The 25000-nt window shown below is 32.6% G+C and overlaps 1 protein-coding gene and 1 long non-coding RNA gene across 2 annotated transcripts in view; one reads left to right on the forward strand and one right to left on the reverse strand.

Moving 5' to 3' along the window:
* The window catches only part of LOC137648380 (uncharacterized), a 42371-nt gene extending 38761 nt beyond the window's left edge, over window positions 1-3610 (reverse strand). The window contains exon 1 of the long non-coding RNA XR_011045605.1: window positions 3401-3610. This is a non-coding gene — a long non-coding RNA (uncharacterized lncRNA). The remainder of the gene's footprint in view (window positions 1-3400) is intronic.
* A 1288-nt stretch (window positions 3611-4898) lies between these two features.
* On the forward strand, window positions 4899-14481 carry LOC137647864 (uncharacterized). The gene is made up of 6 exons (XM_068380820.1): window positions 4899-4906; window positions 5470-5644; window positions 7030-8317; window positions 8542-8756; window positions 9660-9887; window positions 14164-14481. Exons 1-6 carry the CDS (start codon window positions 4899-4901, stop codon window positions 14479-14481), a joined length of 2232 nt encoding a protein of 743 aa, XP_068236921.1.
* Window positions 14482-25000: the final 10519 nt, after the last annotated feature.

The following is a 25000-nucleotide window of genomic DNA, read 5'->3' on the forward strand; positions in this document are numbered from 1 at the left end:
TCTTGCGAAAAAAAAAGTGCGGAAAGAATAATAATAATAATAATAATAATAATAATAATAATAATAATAATAATAATAATACCAAAAACAATAGTCTTCCCCTAAAAGGGAATCCTAATAAACAGAGGAGCAAGACTGATAAAAGGTGTCCCACCTAGAGAAAGGATCACCCCTATACTAATCGATTTACACTGGCTGTCGATAAAAGCGAGAATTGAATTTAGAATATATACAATAACCCACCAAGTTATCAGAACCGGTCGTCCAAAATACTTAATAGATTTGCCACACATTGCGCTGTCAACAAATCGTGTCGACACGAGAGTAGTTACAGATGGCTTCAAACTATTGGAACCTAGATATATGTCTACTTTAGGCTCCACAGACTTTAAATATGTGGCCCCGAGACTATATAATAAGCTCCCACAAAACATACGAAAGATTGAAGACATTAAGGCTTTCAAGAAGAAACTGAAGACTTTTTTATTTTAACAGTCATACAACAGTGACGATCAATGATCAATACGCGATATGAAACGTTAAATACTCTGAACGAATAAGGTAAAACGACAGTGGAGGTCCTGTAGAGAGTGGGATTCCCCTGCTGTATGGGACCGGAAAAGCAGCCGTCAAAGTAAAGAACTGAATGTCAACGTAGTAACGATTACCCAAGGAGGAAAAGTTGCTAATTATTACTAAACCACTTACGATACTTGAATGGTAGGAGGGGCCAGTATTAAGTATTACTTATCATTACTTGATAATTGACTAAGAAATGTTCACACGTATGAGACATAATGAAGAGGTTGAAAAAATGCTTATTATTTGTTTCCAAGTCTTGGATTTTTTTTCCGTTATTTCATTCTGATTATTTCAAAATTTTCTTGGATTTATTAAAAAAAAAAATGCTTATTATTGGTTTCACTTCCAAAGGCTAAGGAACAGCTTTCGCTATTTTATGATGAGTCTTTCAAAATCTGTTTTTTCTCACTCCTGTTTTTTTCATTATATTTAATACTATGTGAAAAAGTATTTGTACCTTTTTTCACTCCAATCTTTTCATTATATTTCATACTATGTGAAAAAGTATTTGTGCTTTTCTAAGCCTATAAAACGTTAATTGGAATGAGCACCCAATTTTTGAGACTGAAATATCAAGAGAGATTTTTTGAAATATAAAAAAAAATTATATTAAATTCTAAGACTACATACCATGACAAATAACTTCCAAGAAGCTACTCATATGGTACAAATTTTTTGCTTAATTCAGAATAATTGTTTGTAGTTATAAAGTTGTTTATAGCGTTGTTTACTTTCAGACATCAACGAGAAACTACTGTTTGTTCTTTGGAATTTTTGCCTATGTAAATAATGAAGACTAGCGTCAAGTTAATCTGTTCTATAGCTTCGTGGGTGGTCTTTTCATATTTCTGTGAGTATTTCGTACTTCTACATTAACTAAAATAGCTCAAAAGTTCAAGCTTGCAGCAATTCTTATGTTGAACAGGCTGACATCATATGTCTTTTTATTGATTATGTATGAAATATCTGGTTTGATGTTGCTACTGTTTTTAAAATATCTTATTTTAATTTTTCATTATTCCTCATATCGGTATTTATTTCCTTTTCTCTCTGGGCTATTTTTCCTTGTTGGAACCCTTGGGCTTATAGCATCTTGCCTTTCCAACTTAGGTTGTAACTTAGCTAATAATAATAATAATAATCATAATAATAATAATAATAATAATAATAATAATACTCTATTGTAGCCATTGTTCTTTCTCTAGAAGCAGTGATGGCCTGTACTAAATAATCTGAGCCTCGTAAATAAGTGTTACCTTCAGTGCCATAGAATAAACTGGATTTTACAGAAACAGATCTATTAGAGTAAACTGGATAATACAACACTTCTATAAAGTAAACTGGATAATACAGAAATAGTTCTATAGAGTAAACTGGATAACGCTACACTTCTATTAAGTAAATTGTAAAATACAGGAGTAATTCTATGTTCTTATGTAGGTTCACTTTTACGAATTAATTCAGTAAAGCAGCTAAGCTCTGATCTAGTTGTAAAAATATCTATGCAATTAACCGCTCGATTTTAAATGATCATAAAATGACGTATTTACGTAATCAATTTAGGAAAACTATATCCTAATATAACGGGCCATTCATATGATTATTTCAAGTCTCGGAGGGCACTAAAGCCGTGCTAGTCCTTCAATTCCAAGAGGACAGAATTGCTACAACGAAATCAATGGGAATCTACGAGGGTCGTCTGGACAGAGACAGAAAGATGGACTCCGTCACTCTGTGCGCGAGATTCCAACTTTTCATCCTCCACGGTTGGGCGACGTTTTTCCACTTGCAAGACACCGAGGGAAAGACGGTTATGATGCTCGTTGGAGGTCAGTTGGTGTGCAAAGTACAGTTGGACGCAGGAGTTCCTGGTACAACTTGCTCTGAGGAAGAGCTCATAGCGGAGGCCTGTGTTTTGCTCTGCCATCTCTTATTACACTAGTTCTTTTGGGTACTCGTCGCAAAGTAAGGGTGTGAAAGGGTGTACTTCTTCGGAGAGGTGTGTGAAGAAATCCTGTGTCCAACTGTAGGCCTACCTTTGGTCAAACTTGAAAAAAAAAATAATAATAATAGTAGTAGTAGTATTAGTAGTAGTAGTAATAATAATAATAATAATAATAATAATAATAATAATAATAATAATAATAATAATATAATAATAATAATAATAAAAGATAAAAAAATGAGATGGATATGTTCAGTTAAAAAAAACCGAGAGGTTTTACTAACGCCATCTATTAACATTCTATTAAATTAGCGCTGATTGGACCTAGATATTAGTGTTCATGCATTCTGTACGTCATAATAATAATTGAATTGGAGGTATTATCTAATTTTCAATCAATTCTATTCTTATAAGATAATCTTAAGAATAGTTTTTTTTGTTTATAAAAAAAGTTCCATTGTGCCCAAATATTATTTTATTTATTTTTTTTCATTCTCTCTCTCTCTCTCTCTCTCTCTCTCTCTCTCTCTCTCTCTCTCTCTCTCTCTCTCTCTCTCTCTCTCTCTCTCTCTCTCTCTCTCTCTCTCTCTCATACATTAAAAAAAGATTGTTACTTCCTATATATGTTCAAGAAAAAATTAAGAATAGTCCTACTTAATCAAAATCAAACTGAATGTTTCTGTCATGTAAGTTTTAATCATAATAAGTTATTTAAAGTATCCAGAAAAAGTGTGAATCTAAAGATTTTATATCTGAAGTTTATATATTCTTGAGAAATCGTATTTTGAAGTTTTACAAAATTGTAGGTTATAATGAGTCTTCAATAGCTATGGGAGTAAAATCTGCCTCGAAGATAAATTATTAACAACATACCTCGCCATTGGGATCATCTGGGCAGTAAATTCTCGTAACCCTTCTTATTTAGCTCTATTACCTCAACCTCTGCGGTTGTTTACATTTATAAGGAATTCCACGTTTCCCTTAGTTACCTATGTCACACTTTGATAGCACTTCGTGAATATAAAGGAATGAAATCACGTTCAGATAACAAGAATACTGCACAGGATTATCACAACGCACAAACTTGACCATGTCACTGTTTAAAACTAGGAGCAAGTAATAGAAAACGTACTCTTTTGGTAACATAGAAAATGTAAAAATATATTTGATGGTAGACTTTAGTAAATAAAACCAGCCTGACTGCACTGTCAGAATTAGCACATTTATACAGTTGAATGAGACTATGTGCTTAAAAAACGATTGATTAAATAGCCAACTTGTCCACTGCAGATATTATCAATTAATAACGTAGATAACAAACCACGGTAAGATTTGAGAAAAAAAAAATCTAAAGTGGATAGGGCACCAACTATTTCCTCCCTTCCTTTAATTTCCATTGCAATATTTTCATTTGCCCATAATAGACACTGTATCCCACTAAAAGTGCAATTTACAACAGTTTATGGCCATTTAGAGCTGTTTTGATAACGTTTGTATCAGGTTTTATTTCGTCCACTGCTATCGTGAAGGGAAACTTTTGAGTTGAGGAACTTAAATTTTGTCATCTTAGGATAGTAAAAAGAAGATAAAATAAACAATAAAAAAACGCCTTAAAATTGAATACTAACATAAATTAATTTATATTACTAGGCGTACATATTTCAACATATTTCATACAAATATGATCATCAAAAGACAAAATACAAATATGAATCAGGTTATTGGTTATCTTATAAACCATAATTTAAGCTGCAACCATTGCAAGTATTAGATTCTTAAAGAATTTAGTTTGGAATCTTATAAATCGTGTAACAAGATTTCTGAAATTAAAACAATGTACGTGGTAAGATAATATAACTTAAATGTTTAGCCGGGTCTTTTCTATATCATGCTGGGATTTTTTCCGATCTCTACCATGAAAACCTCCTCATTCTCATTGAGATTTTTATGTCATTATTTCCAGTTACGCGATGAGTACTGAAATAAGTTTCCAACACTTTACTACCATGGGATTTTATGGCTTGTTTCTTGGCCTACACATAGGTCTAAGACCTCCTACTTCCATATTTACTGCTGTTCCTCGTCCCCTCCAAATACCTATCCCTCCCTGGTCCTAGCTTGGGTGGAGAGAGGGCTTGGGCGCTGATTATATGGATATATGGTCAGTCTAGAGCATTGTCCTGTCCCTTACTTCTGCCATTCATGAGTTACCTTCAAACGGAGTCTTTAATATTTCATTCAAGATAATTTGACTAGAGTATAAGAAAATAAACATTTTCCGCTCTTGCATTTCGCAGAACTCTGGGTGGAACGAGTTAGACATGTGATAGCCAGAAACTGGAATTTTCAATTACTGAAACAGCAACTCAGAATGTACAGGTAGGAACAACTTGCAATTGAGTCTATTTTTCTCAAATTCCCTATTAATTAAACAATAATTCAGAATGTAGATGGTGAACTAAAATATAACGTGACGTAACTCAATATAATATGTATTTAGATATATTGGTACGAGTCATGGTAATTTAACATCTCATTAAAGCTAAAATCTGTTTACCTATTACATGAGATCAAAATTAAAAGAAGGATAAGCAAGTGATGAGAGCATTTGGTAAACAAAATGAGATTATGAAATGTAAAATGCCACTTTCTCTAAAAAGAAAAATGATTATGATTATTGTTATTGTTATTGTTATTTCAACTTGATATTACTGGTTGTTCTTTATGTCACATGTGTGTCTCTTTTTATTTATGGAATCAAGATAGAAATTAACGTTATCCTTGCTATTTATGATTTTAGCTTTCATGGTATGTGGAAAATATTCATGCAATACTCTCCTACATTTATATTCTCTCAATGAACGAAATATGGAAAATACCTTTCTACAAATCGATTGAATTTAGTCTTGAACTCATTCTACCATTGCAATATAAACTTTCAGGTGGTATCACATCTGTTTCACGTATGAACATTCGGCTCAGCTAATCAAAACTTACATAGATGGGAATCTAAACAACTTTCAATCGTACAACGTCGGTCGCCCTGTTTATGGAGACAGAGCAACGGTGGCACAGGGAGACAACGAGGAAAGGAGCTTCAGTGGAAAATTAAGTCAGGTGATTTGATTTCAGTGGAAAATTAAGTCAGGTGATTTGATTTCAGTGGAAAATTAAGTCAGGTGATTTGATTTCAGTGGAAAATTAAGTCAGGTGATTTGATTTCAGTGGAAAATTAAGTCGGGTGATTTGATTTCAGTGAAAAATTAAGTCAGCTTGTTTGATTTCAGTGGAAAATTAAGTCAGCTGGTTTGATTTCAGTGGAAAATTAAGTCAGGTGATTTGATTCCAGTGGAAAATTAAGTCGGTTGATTTGATTTCAGTGGAAAATTAAGTCAGGTGATTTGATTTCAGTGGAAAATTAAGTTGGGTGATTTGATTTCAGTGGAAAATTAAGTCGCGTGAATTGATTTTAGTGGAAAATTAAGTCGGGTGATTTGATTTCAGTGGAAAATTAAATCAGGTGATTTGATTTCAGTGGAAAATTAAGTCATGGGATTTGATTTCAGTGGAAAATTAAGTCAGGTGATTTGATTTCAGTGGAAAATTAAGTCGGGTAATTTGATTTTAGGGGAAGATTAAGTCAGGTGATTTAATTTAAGTGTAAAATTAAGTCGGGTGAATTGATTTCAGTGGAAAATTAAGTCAAGTGATTTGATTTCAGTGGAAAATTAAGTCAGGTGATTTGATTTCCTTCTCAAGGTGAAGTTGTTAAGTAAAATGTTTGCCTTCTTTATTTTCTTCGAAAGTTCAAACTTATAGCAAATGTTTTTATGTTGCACAGGCTGACATAAGCCTTTTTTATGGTTTATATATGAAATATATGTTTTGATGTTACTGTTTTGAAAATATTTTATCTTAATTGTTCATTATTTCTCATATCGTTTATTTATTTCCTTATTTCCTTTGCTCACTGGGCTATTTTTCCCTGTTGGAATCCTTGGGCTTATAGCATTTTGCTTTTCTAACTAGGGTGGTAGCTTAGCTAATAATAATGATAATAATAATAATAATAATAATAATAATAATAATAATAATAATAATAATAATAATAATGTTGGCTAGGGGAACATTTCACTATAGCTTCAAGAGGAATCACATAAGATGGTTTTCATTTTCAGTAACAAAATTTATCAGGCGAGACCGTGAGGTTAAGTAGGCAAGAGTGATTATTTACTAGTTCAGACTACTCAGAATATTGCTTCATTGCAGCTATAGAAACTGAAAATATATCAAGTGTAGAATAATTTCAGTCTGCCAGTTTTAGATGATGAATAAAATTAGGAAACAAGATATAATTACAAATGTCGTTTGTCACAGACAAAAGTAATTGTTAGTCTTGAATTTTCAAAAGAAGTGCGATCAATTTCATTATGGTAAATAAAGGAAAGTCCAGTTTACTTAATGTTAAAAAGCTAATTAATTGCTCATAATCATTGGTTTAGGTAAACGTTTGGGACAGAGCTCTGAACGTGGAGGAGATAAGAAGCATCAGCACTTGCCAGTCAGACCTTCAAGGAAATTATATCTCTTGGAATTCAGGTTGGGCCTTGGAAGAAGCTTCCAGCTATGAGTCACCTTTGGAAGAATTTTGCCATGATGATAAGAACCAATCCCACTTTTGGTTTCCTCAATTGTCATTCAACACAGCCCAGTACCTGTGTGTGGCGCTAGGAGCTTTCTTACCACGAGCCACAACCTTGACGGAAGTTATTTCTTTAAGCAAGGAGGCAAATGAGACATTTCCAGACTCCACTGCCTGTTCTTTTGAATACTGGACATCTCTGTCAGATGCGGACCAAGAAGGTGTTTGGCGATATAGCAGTGGAGAGGAGTTAGACAACCCTCTTTGGCTCGGACAAGAGCCAAATGGCTTACATTACGAGAACTGCGCAGTCTTGACCACTCAGGGGCTGGCAGATATTGACTGCAGAGTAGACAGGAAGTGTGTCATATGTTCCTTCACGGAGATGCCGAGATTTTCTCTACTAGGGTCATGTGAAACTGAACTTAGGAACATCTACTTCATCCCCTACCAAAGGCATCTTGGTGAGGTTTATTTCATGGGTTATGGTACTTATAATATCAGAAAGGAACAAGGCTATTGGGTTTGGGTGGATGATGTCAAGAACGTAACAATTGCCATAATGGAGGAAAAAGAGGCTCGTTTTCCAATGGGCCGTAGGTGGTGGCGACTCCGAAGGCCCGTGTGCCAAAAAGATGAAGGGGAGAGGCACCGTCTCCTGCTGACTCCGTGCGATGAGAATGATTTTACATGTGATGATGGAAGCTGCATAGCTCACCACGAAAGATGTGACCTCAAGTATGATTGCCTCGACAACAGTGATGAAGCGGCTTGCATGATGATTGATAAGCCCGAGGGGTACCAAAGTCATCTCCCGCCGAGGTCGACGCAACAGGCAAATGCCGCTCTTCCTGTGACTCTGTCTGCTATAGTTGAAAATTTGTTTGTGAAAACAATGGACACGGCAATAGAAGTCTCCTTCGAGCTGGAACTCACGTGGAAGGACAGCAGACTTCAGTACTTAGATCTCAAAGTCAACAGTACTCTGAATATTCTGCCGCTTGACGTCGTGAAGACCCTTTGGACTCCCCAAGTCACATTTGTGAACACGATAGGTAACCATCACACTCACGTGGATGAATACACGACCTTGACTATCAATCGGGAATCTGATAAAAAGAAGCGAGATGAGAGGGCCCCAGCTGAAGGTGATAACATAGTCTTTCATTTGATTTTAAAGATGAAAAGTAAATCAACTTTTGTTAATCAACTTCTGTCAGTGTGCGATGCTCTGCATCTTATTTTGACTAGAAAAAAGGGTGTCAAATAATTAGAAATATTAATATCAAGCTAGTTAACGTCTATAGCATGTATTCTTTTTAGAACTTTCACTAGAATTATCACAGACAATTCACCTTTTTTCTACCTGCAGTGGATGTTTATCCTGGCACACTGAACAGCCTGACCATCAGGAGAAAGTACGGTCTCACATACACCTGCAGCTTAAACCTGAAGCTGTATCCTTTCGATTCCCAAGAATGTTCAATGCACTTCAAGATCACAACAGCTCCAAAGAACTTTTTGCATTTTGATCCGGTGAATTCGTCCGCCAGGTACTTGGGGGAACGATACTCGACTGAATATTATGTGAGTTTTAGTGAAACTGAATAGTTTCGTGCTTTCATTTCTTACTGGAGTGCATATATGTATGTATGTATATTTGATAAATTTTGCACATTTAGACGTGTTTTTCATATTCAAATAAGCCATATATATTTTTGATACATTAATGTCTGGATTCTCTTAACGACCTCGGGATCAGAGCCCCAGACATTAATGTATCAAAAATGTATATGGCTTATTTGATATATATATATATATATATATATATATATATATATATATATATATATATATATATATATACAGTGGTAATACTTTTGAATATAATGTTTGGATCCTAAATTAACATATACAGGTCTTTCTGCACATAGAGTTTTGTAACTTCTGTATCGTGGTCTTCCACTGTCTTGGGATAGAGTTCTCTTGCTTGAGGGTACACTCAGGTACACTATTCTATCTAATTTCTCTTCCTCTTGGTTTGTTAAAAGTTTTTTTTATAATTTATATAGGAAATATCTATTATAATGTTTTACTGTTCTGAAAATATTTTATTTTTCCTCGTTTCTTTTCCTCACTGGGTTTTCTTTTCCCTGTTGGGTCTCCTTGGCTTATAGTATACTGCTTTTCCAACTAAGGTTGTAGCTTGGCAAGTAATAATAATAATAATAATAATAATAATAATAATAATAATAATAATAATAATACAGTTTTTGTTTTCATAAACTGTCTTGTGCTAATTTTCACATTTGGTATTCAGTAAAGTAAGAGTTATAACAATCTTCGAATGTATAAATCAGCGTAAAACTAATCTCTAGCATTGCAAAATCATTTAAAACTTTCACTGATTAAGAGGAATAAAAGACGACCAATAGATAAACTACTCGACAGACTTATTTTCTTTGAATAATTTTTCTTTGAATAATCCAGGTGGGAAACTTGAGACTCATGCACAATGAATCGGGCGTCTATAGTTCGGTGTATATACTGGTCCCACTGGGACGCCAATCTGGATACGCTATCTTGAACATCTACATCCCTACCTTCGTCCTCCTGGTTATCAGCTACATCACCCTTTTCGTTAGGACGGACATGTTCGACGTGAGAATGATGGGAGGTCTGACCGTGCAACTAGTTATTGCGACTTTGTTCTCTCAGGTAGGAGTTTGTCTTAAAGACATCCTTATTTCTAACAGAAAAAACATCATCATCATCATCTTCATCTCTTCATCTCCTCCTACGCTTATTGACGTAAAGGGCGTCAGTTAGATTTCACCAGTTGTCTCTATCCTGAGCTTTTAAAATCAATACTTCTCCATTCATCATCTCCCACTTCACTCTTCATAGTCCTCAGCCATGTAGGCCAGGGTCTTTCAACTCTTCTAGTGCCTTGTGGAGCCCAGTTGAAATTTTGTGAACTAATCTCTCTTGGGGAGTGCGAAGAGCATGCCCAAACCATCTCCATCTACCCTTCACCATGATCTCATCCACATATGGCCCTCAAGTAATATCTCTTAGTTTCATTTTTAATCCTGTCCTGCCATTTAACTCCCAATATTCTTCTGAGGGCTTTGTCCTCAAATTTACAAAATCTGTTGGAAATTGTTTCATTGTTTTACCACAACAAAACACTAGAAGAAATTTTTTTAAATAAGTTCTATGATGGAAAGAATCAATGAGGTTGTACTGTATGTAACACGACTTGGAAAATGGACATGAACAGTTAATACCTTTTGGAAATTCCAATGGTAAAATTTTCAATTTGAAGCAGTAGTTGAAAAGTCCTCTATGATGATATGACTAAAGGCGGGTTTACACGGTCGAACGGTTCGACGAACGCGGTTCGACAGACAAGCGTTTGAAGTGATGTTCAAACGTGTGAACGTGGTATTTGGTTGTCTAACACGTTCGTCGAACGGCTTGAAGAAAGTCAGATGTTGTCTGACTTTTGTGGGCGGGGCTTAATTGTCCACAAACCTTATGCAGTTGTGGCTGACTCCACCTCTTCGAACCGTTTGATAAGCAGGTTTGACAACCGGGTTCGACGAACCGTTCGACCGTGTAAACCCCGCTTAACACATTACATTAAAGCCTGTATACTACTCAAAAGATTCTACAAAAAGTCTTTTGATACAAAAATGCAATAAAAAGGCTACCTAATCAGTTTATGTAAATTAGTAGAGGATTAAATGGAAAGTAAAGTAACACTAATGTCTTTTGATAACTTGATAAAAATTTTTATCATTGTATCACTTTTGAAGAAAAGTTATCACAGCTGGCTAACTATACTCAATTTTAATGAGGCGCGTTTGCACAGACTCGCAGCGGTGCCCTTTTAGCTCGGAAAATTCCTGCTATCTGATTGGTTAGAATTATCTTGCCCAACCAATCAGCGAGCAGGAAAGTTTTCGGAAAGTTTCCTGCTATCTGATTGGTTAGAATCATCTTGCCCAACCAATCAGCGAGCAGGAAACTTTTCCGAGCTAAAAGGGCACCCCTGCGAGTCGGTGCATATCTGCTTCACTAAAAAGAATTGGCTATAGTTAACTAACCAACCTCAAGGCTCAACATTTACCAGAAAATAAGATATTGAGTCATTCTATATTGATTGGTATTTCTATGAAGGTTAACTAGAAAAAAAATACTGATCTTTTATATACTTTGTGGCTTTGATATATAATGTGTTATATTTTCTAACAATGTCTATTTTTTCCTATTTTTTCTAAGGAATATTTTTTTTCTGTTATTATGAAATAAACATTTACAATCTTACAATTTGTAACATATATATATATATATATATATATATATATATATATATATATATATATATATATATATATATATATATATATAAATATATAAATATATATATATATATATATATATATATATATATATATATATATATATATATATATATATAAAGATATATATATAAATATATATATATATATAAATATATATATATATATATATATATATATATATATATATATATATATAAAATATTTATATATATATATAAATATATATATAAATATATAAATATATATATATAAATATATATATATATATATATATATATATATATATATATATATATATATATAAATATATATATATATATATATATATATATATAAATATTTATATATATATATATAAATATATATATAAATATATATATATATATATATATATATATATATATATAAATATATATATATAAATATATATATATATATATATATATATATATATATATATAAATATATATATAAATATATATATATATATATATATATATATATATAAATATATATATATATAAATATATATATGTATATATATATATATATATATAAAAATATATATATATATATATATATAAATATAAATATATATATATATATATATATATATATATAAATATATATATATATATATATATATATATATATATATATATAAATATATATATATATATAAATATATATATATATATATATATATATATATATATATATTTATATATATATATATATATATATATATATATATATATATATATATTTATATATATATATATGTATATATATATATATATATATATATATATATATATATATATATATATATATAAATTATTTATATACATCGTATATTTACAAGAATAATTTCTTATTTTGCACATACTTTATTTACAATGGCTACTTTTACTATTTATCTAAATATGTTTTTAAATCAAAATATATCTAGTCGTGAATACTTTTTTAATAGAAGTTTTGAGTCCTATTTTATTTACATTATACGTATTTATCATTCCACTTTTAATATATTCTGAGGAATATTTCTTATTAACTACTCTATAGCCTCTTTTGATTTAGGGATAGCTCCTTAATATCATGTTCGTTTATTCAACTTGTCATTATTATTATTATTATTATTATTATTATTATTATTATTATTATTATTATTATTATTATTATTAAATGCTTAGCTACAACCCTAGTTGGAAAAGCAGGATGCCATAAGCCCAGGGGGCCCCAACAGGGAAAGTAGCCCAGTGAGGAAAGGAAATTAGGAAAAATAAAATATTTCAAGAATAGTAACATCAAAATAAATATTTCCTTTATAAACTATAGAAACTTTAACAAAACAAGAAGAGAAACTAGATAGAACAGTGTACCTATATTTTATACCAATCTCTTGGGAATCAAGTGCAGGGTATTTTGATATCTTTTATACAATTTTAAGCAAAGCTAGAGTACATATTCCTTTAGAATATTAATAACTATAACAAAGGCATACCATCCTACAGAAAAATGGAGTTTTTAATAAGTAGTTTGAATTTACAAATTTCTTTTACAGCATTGTATTAATTTCTTATAAATCTATGAACATATTGTATAAAGTTTTTCTTTATATCGTCGAATGTTTTTATGTTGAACGGGCCGACATAAGTCTTTTTATAGTTTATATATGACATATCTGTTTTTGACGTTGTTAATAGTTTATATAGGACATATCTGTTTTAACGTTGTTACTGTTTTTAGAATTATTTATTGTTAATTTATTCTCATCATTTATTTATTTTCTCATTTCCTTTCCTCACTGGGTTATTTTTCCCTATTGGAGCCCCTGGGCTTATAGCATCTTGCTTTTCCAACAAGGGTTGTAGCTTGGCTAGTAATAATCATAATAATAATAATAATAATAATAATAATTAGAAAAGCTAAGTATTCCCTTACAATTTATATATGACATATCTGTTTTGACGTTGTTACTGTTTTTAGAATGATTTATCGTTAATTTGTTCTCATCATTTATTCATTTCCTTATTTCCTTTCTTCACTGGGTTATTTTTCCCTATTGGAGCCCCTGGGCTCATAGCATCTTGCTTTTCCAACTAGGGTTGTAGCTTCATCATTAATAATCATAATAATGATAATTAGAAAAGCTAAGTATTCCCTTACAATTTATATATGACATATCTGTTTTGACGTTGTTACTGTTTTTAGAATGATTTATCGTTAATTTGTTCTCATCATTTATTTATTTCCTTATTTCCATTCCTCACTGGGCTATTTTTCCCTATTGGAGCCCTTGGGCTTATAGCATCTTGCTTTTCCAACTAGGGTTGTAGCTTGGATAATAATAATAATAATAATAATAATAATAATAATAATAATAATAATAATAATAATAATAATAATAATAAGTAGAAAAGCTAAGTATTCATTCACAAGGACTATAATTTCCTTTCCAGGTATCAGAGTCCCTCCCCAAAACGTCCTAATAATCAGAAAAGTTAAGTAGTCCCTCACAAAGACTATAATTTCCTTTCCAGGTATCAGAGTCCCTCTCCAAAACGTCCTAATAATTAGGAAAGCTAAGTATTCCCTTACAAGGACTATAATTTCCTTTCCAGGTATCCGAGTCCCTCCCCAAAACGTCCTACTTCAAGATGGTGGATGTCTGGCTACTCTTCTGCATCGGAATCACTTTTCTAATCATCATATTCCACACGATTATCGACAATGTCATTTACGACGGACACAGTCTGGAAAGGGATGCTTCCGCCATTTCCAGGATCGCCTGGAAGCCCATCCTCACTAAGGGAAATGGGGGTTTTTCTCCAAAGACTAGTCAGAGCCGTGGTGAACGGGTTGTTAGATATTCCAAGATTATTGTACTGATTTCTTTCATTGTCTTCAATGTTTCATACTGGGGGTATATATTGTCATAGACTTATTGACGATGTATGAAGAGTAATTATCTAATACCTTTATTATTATTATTATTATTATTATTATTATTATTATTATTATTATTATTATTATATTATCATATTATCATATTATCATATTATTATATTATTATATTATCATATTATATTATTATATTATTATATTATTATATTATTATATTATTATATTATCTTATTATATTATTATATTATTATATTATTTTATTATTATTATTATTATTATTATTATTATTATTATTATTATTACTTGCTAAGCTACAACACTAGTTGGAAAAGGAGGGTGCTATAAGGCCATGGGCTCGAGAGTCTCGAACAGGGAAAATAGCCCAGTGAGGAATAGAGACAAGGAAAATAAAATATTTTAAAAATAGTAATATTAAAATAAATATTTCCTGTATAAACTATAAAAACTTTAACAAAAGAAGGGAAAGAGAAATAAGATAGAATAGTGTGCCAGAGTGTACCCTCAAACAAGAGATCTCTAACCCAAGACAGTGGAAGACCATGTTACAGAGGCCATGACACTACCCAAGACTAGAGAATAATGGTATGATTTTGAAGTGTCCTATGCGTATTATAGGTAAAGAGAGGAAAGTTGCCACTGAACAATTACAGTGCAGTAGTTACCCCTTGGGTGAAGAATAAATGTTTGGTAATCTCAGTGTTGTCAGGTGTATGAGGAAAGAGGAGAATCTGTAAAGAATATGCCAGACTATTCGGTTATGTGTAGGCAAAGGGAAAAAGAACGGTAACCAGAGAGCAGAATCTATGTAGCATTGTTTAGCCAGTCAAAGGATCCATAACTCTCTAGCGTAGTATCTTAACGGGTGGCTGTTGCCCTGGCCAACCTATTACCTATACATATACTACATATATATTCTCTATACACACACCATATATATATATATATATATATATATATATATATATATATATATATATATATATATATATATATATATATATATATATATGTGTGTGTGTGTGTGTGTGTGTGTTTAAATAGTCATTTGTGATACAAACATAATTGAAATTGAGTTGTATACATGATTTTGAGCCTCAGGTCACAGCACTTGGGCCTGGCAGGCCATTTAGCACCCATATGCAACCGAAGAAAACATGCCCGTTGCAGTATGTGGTAAAAGTTAGAGAGGTTGGACAGCAAAGCGCAAGGAAGGAAGCGATAGGGGAGACATAGTTGAAGGATGAAATGTAAGAGTTTGAAAAGCGATGATGGACATTCTTCGGTCTTTGTTATGCTTCATAGCGTGAAGTATGAATATATCAAAGGAATTTTTAACTTTTGAAAGGATTTTTAAATCTTAAGTAATTTTTAATTTTCAAAAGGAATTTTTATTTTTTAAAGGGGATTTTTAAAGTTTAAAGTAATTTTTAATTTTTAAAAGGAATTTTTAACTTTTAAAGGGGATTTTTAAGTTTTAAAGTAATTTTTAATTTTTAAAAGGAATTTTTAACTTTTAAAGGGGATTTTTAAATTTTAAAGTAATTTTTAATTTTTAAAAGGAATTTTTAACTTTTTAAGGGGATTTTTAAGTTTTAATGTAATTTTTAATTTTTAATAGGAATTTCTTAATTTTAAAGGAATTTTCAAATCTAAAAGGAATTTTTAACTTTTAAAGGGGATTTTTAAGTTTTAAAGTAATCTTTATTATTAAAAGGAATTTTTAACTTTTAAAGGGGATTTTTAAACTTTAAAGTAATTTTTAATCTTTAAAAGGAATTTCTTAATTTTAAAGGAATTTTCAAATCTAAAAGGAATTTTTAAACTTTTAAAGAGATTTTAAACTTTTCAATGGAATTTTTAACTTTTAAAAGTGATCTTTAAACTTTTGAAGGAATTTTGAAAACTTTTAAAGAGATTACTTTTAAAAGTGATTCTTAAACTTTTAAAATTTTTTTAAAAACTTTTAAAGAAATGTTTAAACTTGAAAAGGAATTTCTAAACTTTCAAAGGAATAAAAAAAAAGGAATTTTTAGTTTTTTAAAGAGTTTTTCCATTTTATAAAGGAGTTTTTAACTTTTTGAATGAATTTTTAACTGTTAAAAGGAACCTAATCTTTAATTAATGTATTTCTTAGTATTTGATAGCGTAATCAATATTATCCTATTTCTGTCCAACATATCGTACATAATCAGTTTATAAAACCTTAAACTGAATTAGGGCGAAAAAGCCATTCATTCACTAAAACTATAATTACATCATCGCTATAATTAGGTAGAGAAAACTTAAACTAAATTGGCAGTACCTTCCTTAAGGGTAGAACCAGCTAATTTGAGGAAGGTTACAAATATAAATCGATTGTTACGAGCTAATAATAGTTTCTCCTTGAGTCCTTACACACTAGATAAAATGCGTAAATAAGGGGTAATTAACAATATAAATTAATGGTAGTACGTATCTTTTAACACCATATCCTTCGCGTTAATTTAATACTGTGAATGGTGTGGATAGCAGGTTTAACATCAAATTACGTTGAATCGAAGCGATTATGTAGGAGAATTAATAATGACATTTCCAGGAATAGTTTGGTAAACCCTACGTGAGAATAGAACGGTTTTGATTAGTTTTTGTACGTGGTGGAATATCTGAGTTCTAAATGCATTCTGTAATTTCATATTTTCTAATTTTGAAGGTCAGCTTTTTATATCCCTTCAAGGTAATTCAGCTGTAACGTTTTCGTGTTAATTGAGAGAGAGAGAGAGAGAGAGAGAGAGAGAGAGAGAGAGAGAGAGAGAGAGAGAGAGAGAGAGAGAGAGAGAGAGAGAGAGAGAGAGAATATATTGTAGTAGAGGGTCACTGGAAAACCCATTGGCTTAAGTCTAGGATTTGACATTACTGTCCTTAAAATATTTTATTTTTCTTTGCTTCCTTTCCTCACTGGGCTATTTTCCCTGTTGGGGCCACTGGGCTTATAGCATTCTGCTTTTCCAACTAGGGTTGTAGCTTAGCAATTCATAATAATAATAATAATAATAATAATCTGGATAACAAAATATTCAATATTAGTAAAGTCGGAGACATGAAATACTGTGTACCAACCGTGTGTCACACGATCGTGCATAGTTCATTTTGTGCTTGTATCTTCGCTCTCCCCTCGCACTAAAAAGAACCTGAAAAAACATGTCTTGTTTTTCTCAATGGTAACGGTGTTGATTTTGAACATGAAATTTCCTGTTGCATTGAGCTTTTGTATATAAAGGAAAGTGTTCTATAATAAAGTCACTCAGTTGCTTTCAACCTGTCTTTGAGTCACAACCTTTCTCTCGGCCCATCACAAATGTGTTCATCTTTGATCAGTCAATGGACAGTCAAGGCGTTAATATTGCGCCCTTTCAAATTGGAATATATTTATAAATCTTGGCTACGTAGCTTAATATCCACAGTAATGCCAAAGAACCATGTGCAGTGACGTCACAACCCCCTAACAATGTGCACCCTTTTGATATTAACATTTATATTGGCGTTTTTTTTGCGTTTTGGTACTCTGATAAGCAGCTCTTCTAGGAGAATGACACTCCAAAATCAAACCATTGCTCACTAGTCTTGGTTAGTGCCATAACCTCTGTACCATGGCCTTCCACTGTTTTGGGTTAGAGTTTTCTTGCTTGAGGGTACACTCGGGCACACTTCTATCTAGTTTCTCTTCCTCTTGTTTTGTTAAAGTTTTTATAGTTTTTATAGGAAATATTTATTTTAATATTGTTACTATACTTAAAATATTTTCTTTTTCTTTATTTCCTTTCCTCACTGGGCTATTTTCTCTGTTGGGGCCCCTGGGCTTATAGCATCCTGCTTTTCCAACTAGGGTTGTAGCTTAGCATTTAATAATAATAATAATAATAATAATAATACATAAGATGCCTGGCGGACAAAACTTTCACTGGTCATAGAATAATATATATTACATTCTTATTTCAAACTTTTTTTTTATTGCAATACAAGTGCAGTTGTTAATTGATTGCCCCTACACATTTTAGATTTTCCAAGTCAGGCGGAACATACTGAACACATTAATAATAAACAATGATATAATGACTAGTTTTACTTTAAACATCTAAGAAGGTTTACATTTGATCAAATTAAATAAAAGAAATGTAACATTAGGATGGCAGAAATTGGTGTCAATTTCTTCAACTTGATTAAACTCATCGACAGTGCACTTAGGACTATAAATGATTAAGGCCATCAGAGACATGATATGGCCTTAATATACATTCAAGTTTGATAAGTTACTATAGTCAATTCTTTTTAGTGAGGCAGATTTGCACCGACTCGCAGGGGTGCCCTTTTAGCTCTGAAAAGTTTCCTGCTTGTTGATTGGTTGGAAGAGATATTTATAACCAATCCGATAGCTGGAAACTTTTTCCTAGCTAAAAGGGCACCGCTGCGAGTCCGTGCAAATACGCCTCATTAAAAAAATTGAGTATAGCTGGTTTTCTGTTTATGGTAAATCTAAATTCACTGGCCGGTCTTCAAAACGTATTAAAAAGTGATATGGTTATTTGCTAATCATTCTAGAGTAAAAAAGAAAAAAATATGACTCAATACCAAACAATATGAATTGGTTCTCGAAGAAGAAGAAGAAGAAGAATAAGAAAAAGAAGGTGCCAACCTCGTCTCAAAAATCTAGCGTCTCTGACTTGCGATCGCCACACTGGGGTTCGAGTCCCGCTCAAACTCTTTAGTTCCTTCGGTCGCTGCAACCTCACCATCCTTGTGAGCTAAGGATGGGAGGTTTTGGAGGTGCCTATAGGTCTACCTGCTGAATCGTCAGCTGCCATTGCCTGGCCCTCCTTGGTCCTAGCTTTCGTGGAGAGGAGATGTGGGCGCTGATCATATGTATATATGGTCAGTCTCTAGAAACTGACCATACACACATATGATCAGCGCCCAAGGCCCCCTCTCCACCCAAGCTAGGACCAAGGAGGGCCAGGCAATGGTGGCTGACGATTCAGCAGATAGACCTATAGGCTCCCCCAAACCCTCCATCCTTAGTTCACAAGGATGGTGAGGTTGCAGCAACCAAAGGAACTAACCAGTTTGAGCGGGACTCGAACCAAACTCTGGCGATCACCAGTCAGAGACGTTACCGCATCGGCCACCACCACTGTCAATTGTTCATAGGAATTTTTATTATAGGGAACGATTGTTTCATTTATAAACACCAAATAAAGCTTTATACCTCAATAATGACTATAACAATAGTTACCAACGAAGACAGGAAATATGACAAATGTCCTTAGGCCGATGATAAGCCACCAGGTTGAAATTCGGAAAATATAGAATAAATCCTTCAGTGGAATTAAAAAATCTAAAACCATTATGATTTCGGACTCAATTTTTGAAAATATCTTGGACAAAATATGAAGAAGAGGACAACATAAGTTGTGTATAAACATTTATACCAAACAACCGAACTCCAATTTAAAATCAAAACTAACTGAAAGGAAGCTATCTTAACTAGATTAAGGTTAATGTTAATTACTCACATCAGCTGACGGGCAGAACATGGAGAACAAGGCGATGTAACATTTATATACTTTTCCACACTTTAAACATTTCAATCTTATCACTACCATTCACTATTTTATAAACATTACGAATGAATAATGAATGAATTGCCCGTCGTTAGCTGTTATTACAGCGAAGGGTTTTAAAGTTAGAAGCCAAACATGAAGTAAAGCACTCTTCCCTTAAAAAAGGATAAATAATTGGTTTTCTGAAATGGCCGGTAGATGGCAGTAACATTTAACGGATAATTCTTACTGTCATAATGTGAATTCAGTGTTATAGAAAGATGATGATAGTTATTATGGTAATATATTTACGTGAGTTGGGTATTTTGAAATACTGTACAGCATATATGATCATCATCATCACTGGACGTAACTACTATTGCATATCAGACCCTATGACATACTGTTTTTCGCAAATATCTTTGAAACGAAAACTCGGATCAGCATGGTGCTTTGACAAAGATTGTTTCACACACACCGCTAATTTTTGACACTACTGTGCATTGTCAAATGCTGCTAATTATGGCGTATACTCTTGACTATGAAGTCAAAAACCTGCGTGAGCCATTTACACATTCGAACAGGTGAGGCGTGACGTCCATTCATCCACTAACTCTGCCCCTGCCTTCCCCTACTACCACCATCCCTCCCTTTCCCTCCCTCCTACCCTACTCCTACTCCCTATTCCCACCCTCTTTCACCTCCATACCTCCCTTACATCTCCCTCAATCCCCCTCTCTCTCTCTCTCTCTCTCTCTCTCTCTCTCTCTCTCTCTCTCTCTCTCTGCACACGAAGAAATGAAGCTATGCACACATATGACTTATTTATTATTATTATTATTATTATTATTATTATTATTAAATGCTAGTTGGAAAAGCAGGATGCCATAAGCCCAGGGGCCCCAACAGGGAAAATAGCTCAGTGAGGAAAGGAAACAAGGAAAAATAAAATATTTTAAGAATAGTAACAACATTTAAATAAATATTTCCTATATAAACAATAAAAACTTCAACAAAACAAGAGAAAGAGAAACTAGATACAACAGTGTGCCTGAGTGTACCCTCAAGCAAGAGAACTCTAACCCAAGACAGTGGAAGGCCATGGTACAGAGGCTATAGCACTACCCAAGACTAGAGAACAATGGTTTGATTTTGGAGTGTCCTTCTCCTAGAAGAGCTGCTTACCATAGCTAAAGAGTCTCTTCTACCCTTACCAAGAGGAAAGTAGCCACTGAACAATTACATTGCCGTAGTTAACCCCTAGGGTGAAGAAGAATTGTTTAGTAATCTCAGTGTTGTCAAGTGTATGAGGACAGAGGAGAATCTGTAAAGAATAGGCCAGACTATTCGGTGTCTGTGTAGGCAAAGGGAAAGAACCGTAACCAGAGAGAAGGATCCAATATGGTACTGTCTGGCCAGTCAAAGGACCCCCTCTCTCTAGCGGTAGTATCTCAACGGGCGGCTGGTGCCCTGGCCAACCTACTACCTATAATGGCAGATAACTCGAATGTATATATGTCATGTATGGTAGGGTGTTTTATGTATGAGCCTGTTTCCTGTTCCAGCGCAACTTGTTGTTGCTTAATTATTGTATGAGGTTTGTTTGAAAATTATACAACCATTGAAAGTTATACGAGTATGCGACCCTAATACTCATAGGTTGATGTTGAACGTATGATGGGATGAAGGTTGTAGCTGACGCTTGGTCATTTATAGGAAATCGTGTAAGAGATGGAAAGGAAAGGGGTGGAACTGAAGTGGGAATCCGATGCAGAGTAAAAACTTAAAACGAAATTGAAGTGATAAATATATGAATGATTTATTCTAATATTAGGAAAAGGCTGCCATATGTTAATAAGTCATTGCAGACATAAATAGACAGCGAGTATATGATGGCTGGATTAATACTATAAATAACTGACCACATACAGTATTTTACTTTTAATATTCATCACTCTCGACAAACAGGTCATCTTCCTCATCACTGTTACCTTCTGCACTTACCAAATACGGTATGACCGTCAAAGAAGCAAGAACATCGATTACGATTGTTTGCATAAACGATCAAACTTTACTCGGCATATAATTTTTTATTAATCTGTCATTAATTCGTCATACTTGTGTCTGGCTTCATATACCGTGTAGCCTCAAAAGAGAGAGAGAGAGAGAGAGAGAGAGAGAGAGAGAGAGAGAGAGAGAGAGAGAGAGAGAGAGAGGTAACAGCCATTCCCTTATGAGAGAGAGAGAGAGAGAGAGAGGGGGGTGGGGTGAGGAAGGGGTAAGGGAGGTATGGAGGAGAAAGAGGTAGGGGGATAAGGAGGGGGGTAAGAGGGGAGGAAAGGGAGTAGGGGAAGCCAGGAGTGGAGGTAGTGGGTGGATAGAGTCACAAATACGTCACGCCTCACCTGTTCGAATGTGTAGTAGCTCACGCAGGTTTTTGACTTCACAGTCAAGAGTAAACGCCATAATTAGCCGCATTTGACAGTGTACAATATTGGTGAAAATTAGCGGAGTGTGTGAAACACTCTGTGCTAAAGCACCATGTTGATCTGAGTCTTCGTTTCAAAGATATTTGCGAAAAACAGTATGTCATAGGGTCTGATATGCATAGTAGTTCACTGCACGACAAAAGCGTCTGACAATTATCTATCTATCTATCTATCATACACACATATTATATATATATATATATATATATATATATATATATATATATATATATATATATATATATATATATATATATATATATATATATATATATACTGTAAATGACGGCAAAGTATTTAAGTAAATATAGGCCATGTACTCCCCTCTCACCAGGGTATGACTACTCCCTCTAACCCCTATCCCAGGGATGGGGAGAGCTGAGCTTGTCCGTATATATATATATATATATATATATATATATATATATATATATATATATATATATATATATATATGTATATATATATATATATATTGACTTTCTCATTTCCTTAATACTTTAGATGCAACCTTTATTACAAAACATCTCTCTCTCTCTCTCTCTCTCTCTCTCTCTCTCTCTCTCTCTCTCTCTCTCTCTCTCTCTTCCATTAACCTTCTCTAGGTCCTAAATATTTAACCGTCATTTTTGACTGGTAGTGTATACTAGTATGTACATTAACAATAAAACAAACTCTTTCCTTCTCTATATATTTTTCATTTTAGCTTGAGAAGATTCCAAAATAATTAAAGCCAATAACATTTAATACTAATATTAATTATATTAATAATGATAATGATATTAATATTGATATTAATATTGATATCGATATTGATATCGATATCAAAATTGATATCGATATCAATATTGAAATCGATATTGATATCGATATCAATATCGAGATCGATATCAATATTGATATCGTTATCACTATTAATATCGATATCTATTTCCGTATCGATATTGACTATTAATATCGATATCTATTTCCGTATCGATATTGATATCAATATTGACATTGATATCAATATCAGATCGATATTGATATCAATATCGATATCAATATTGATATTGATATCGATATCACTATTGATATCGATATTAATATTGGCATTGATATCAATATCAGATTGATAATGATATCAATATTGATATTAATATTGATATTGATATTAATATTAATATTGATATTAATATTAATAATAATATTAATATTAATATTAATAATAATTAGGGTCTATTTAAGAGGACATAAAACGCCACCGATATGAATAACTACTTGTTTTATTTTCTCCAGATATACATAATAAAGCAAGCTTTAAATTGATGAGTAATCTAGTAATTGTATATTACAGAATAAAGAAAGACAGAAGGTCAAGCAAATGGGGCTAAACACAAATTCATACGTACAAAAACACATACAGAGCTACTGAAGAATACATACACATGTTCACAAATATATGTATGTATACATACTGTACATATATATATATATATATATATATATATATATATATATATATATATATATATATGTATATGTACTGTATATATGTATATACTGTATATGTATATATATACGTATACATATATCTATATATGCATACATACATACATATATATATATATATATATATATATATATATATATATATATATATATATATATATATATATATATATATAATTGGAACATAATTATACTTATGATCTGAACACTACAGTAAGCTCACCTGGCTTAGAGATTATATGACCAAATTCTTCCCAGTGAAAAGTTAACAACAGATTTATTAAAAAAAAAAAAAAAAAAAAAAAAAAATGTTAGTCAGGCCATTCCTTTCTAGAAATTTCGATGTCAGTTTTCTTTTCTGAGGTAATTTAACAACATTATGGTCATCTATTTCCTCCTTAAAGATTAAATATAAGGTGTCCTTCTTTGCTCTCCCCTCACACTGACAGCAACTTCTTTTAACCAGACTGCCTACTTCATTGTTAACTGTTAACAGAACCAGTTGCTGGTTGGACGAGAAATACCATGTTTGTGTTTTGTGACCTTCTTACCGGGACCTAGTGTGTATATATACTTGATGTGTCATAATAAAGTTAGTTGCATTCATCTCGCCTTTGACTCGCAACCTACACTTGGCACGTCACACTACCATCTGAGCAGATTATTATTATTATTATTAATTGCTAAGCTACAACTTTAGATGGAAAAGCAGGATGCTATAAGCCCAGGGGCTCCAACAGGGAAAATAGCCCAGTGAGGAAAGGAAAAAGGAAAAATAAAATATTTTAAGAGTAACATCAAAATAAATATCGCCTATATAAACTTTAAAAAAACAAGAGGAAGAGAAATTTAACAGAATAGAGTGACCGAGTGTACCCTCAAGCAAGATAAGTCTAATGCAGGACAGTGGAAGACCATGGTACAGAGGCTATGACACTGCCCAGGACTAGAGAACAATGGTTTGATTTTGGAGTGTCCTC

The sequence above is a fragment of the Palaemon carinicauda genome, chromosome 10 (assembly GCF_036898095.1).
Source record: "Palaemon carinicauda isolate YSFRI2023 chromosome 10, ASM3689809v2, whole genome shotgun sequence".
Lineage (NCBI taxonomy): Eukaryota > Metazoa > Arthropoda > Malacostraca > Decapoda > Palaemonidae > Palaemon > Palaemon carinicauda.

What these genes read in the sequence shown, in the direction of transcription:
- LOC137647864 (XM_068380820.1), top strand. An exon ending in TCAGTGGAAAATTAAGTCAG is followed by an intron (nt 5,645 to 7,029) that starts GTGATTTGATTT and finishes TCATTGGTTTAG; the next exon opens with GTAAACGTTTGGGACAGAGC. An exon ending in TTGCGACTTTGTTCTCTCAG is followed by an intron (nt 9,888 to 14,163) that starts GTAGGAGTTTGT and finishes TTTCCTTTCCAG; the next exon opens with GTATCCGAGTCCCTCCCCAA.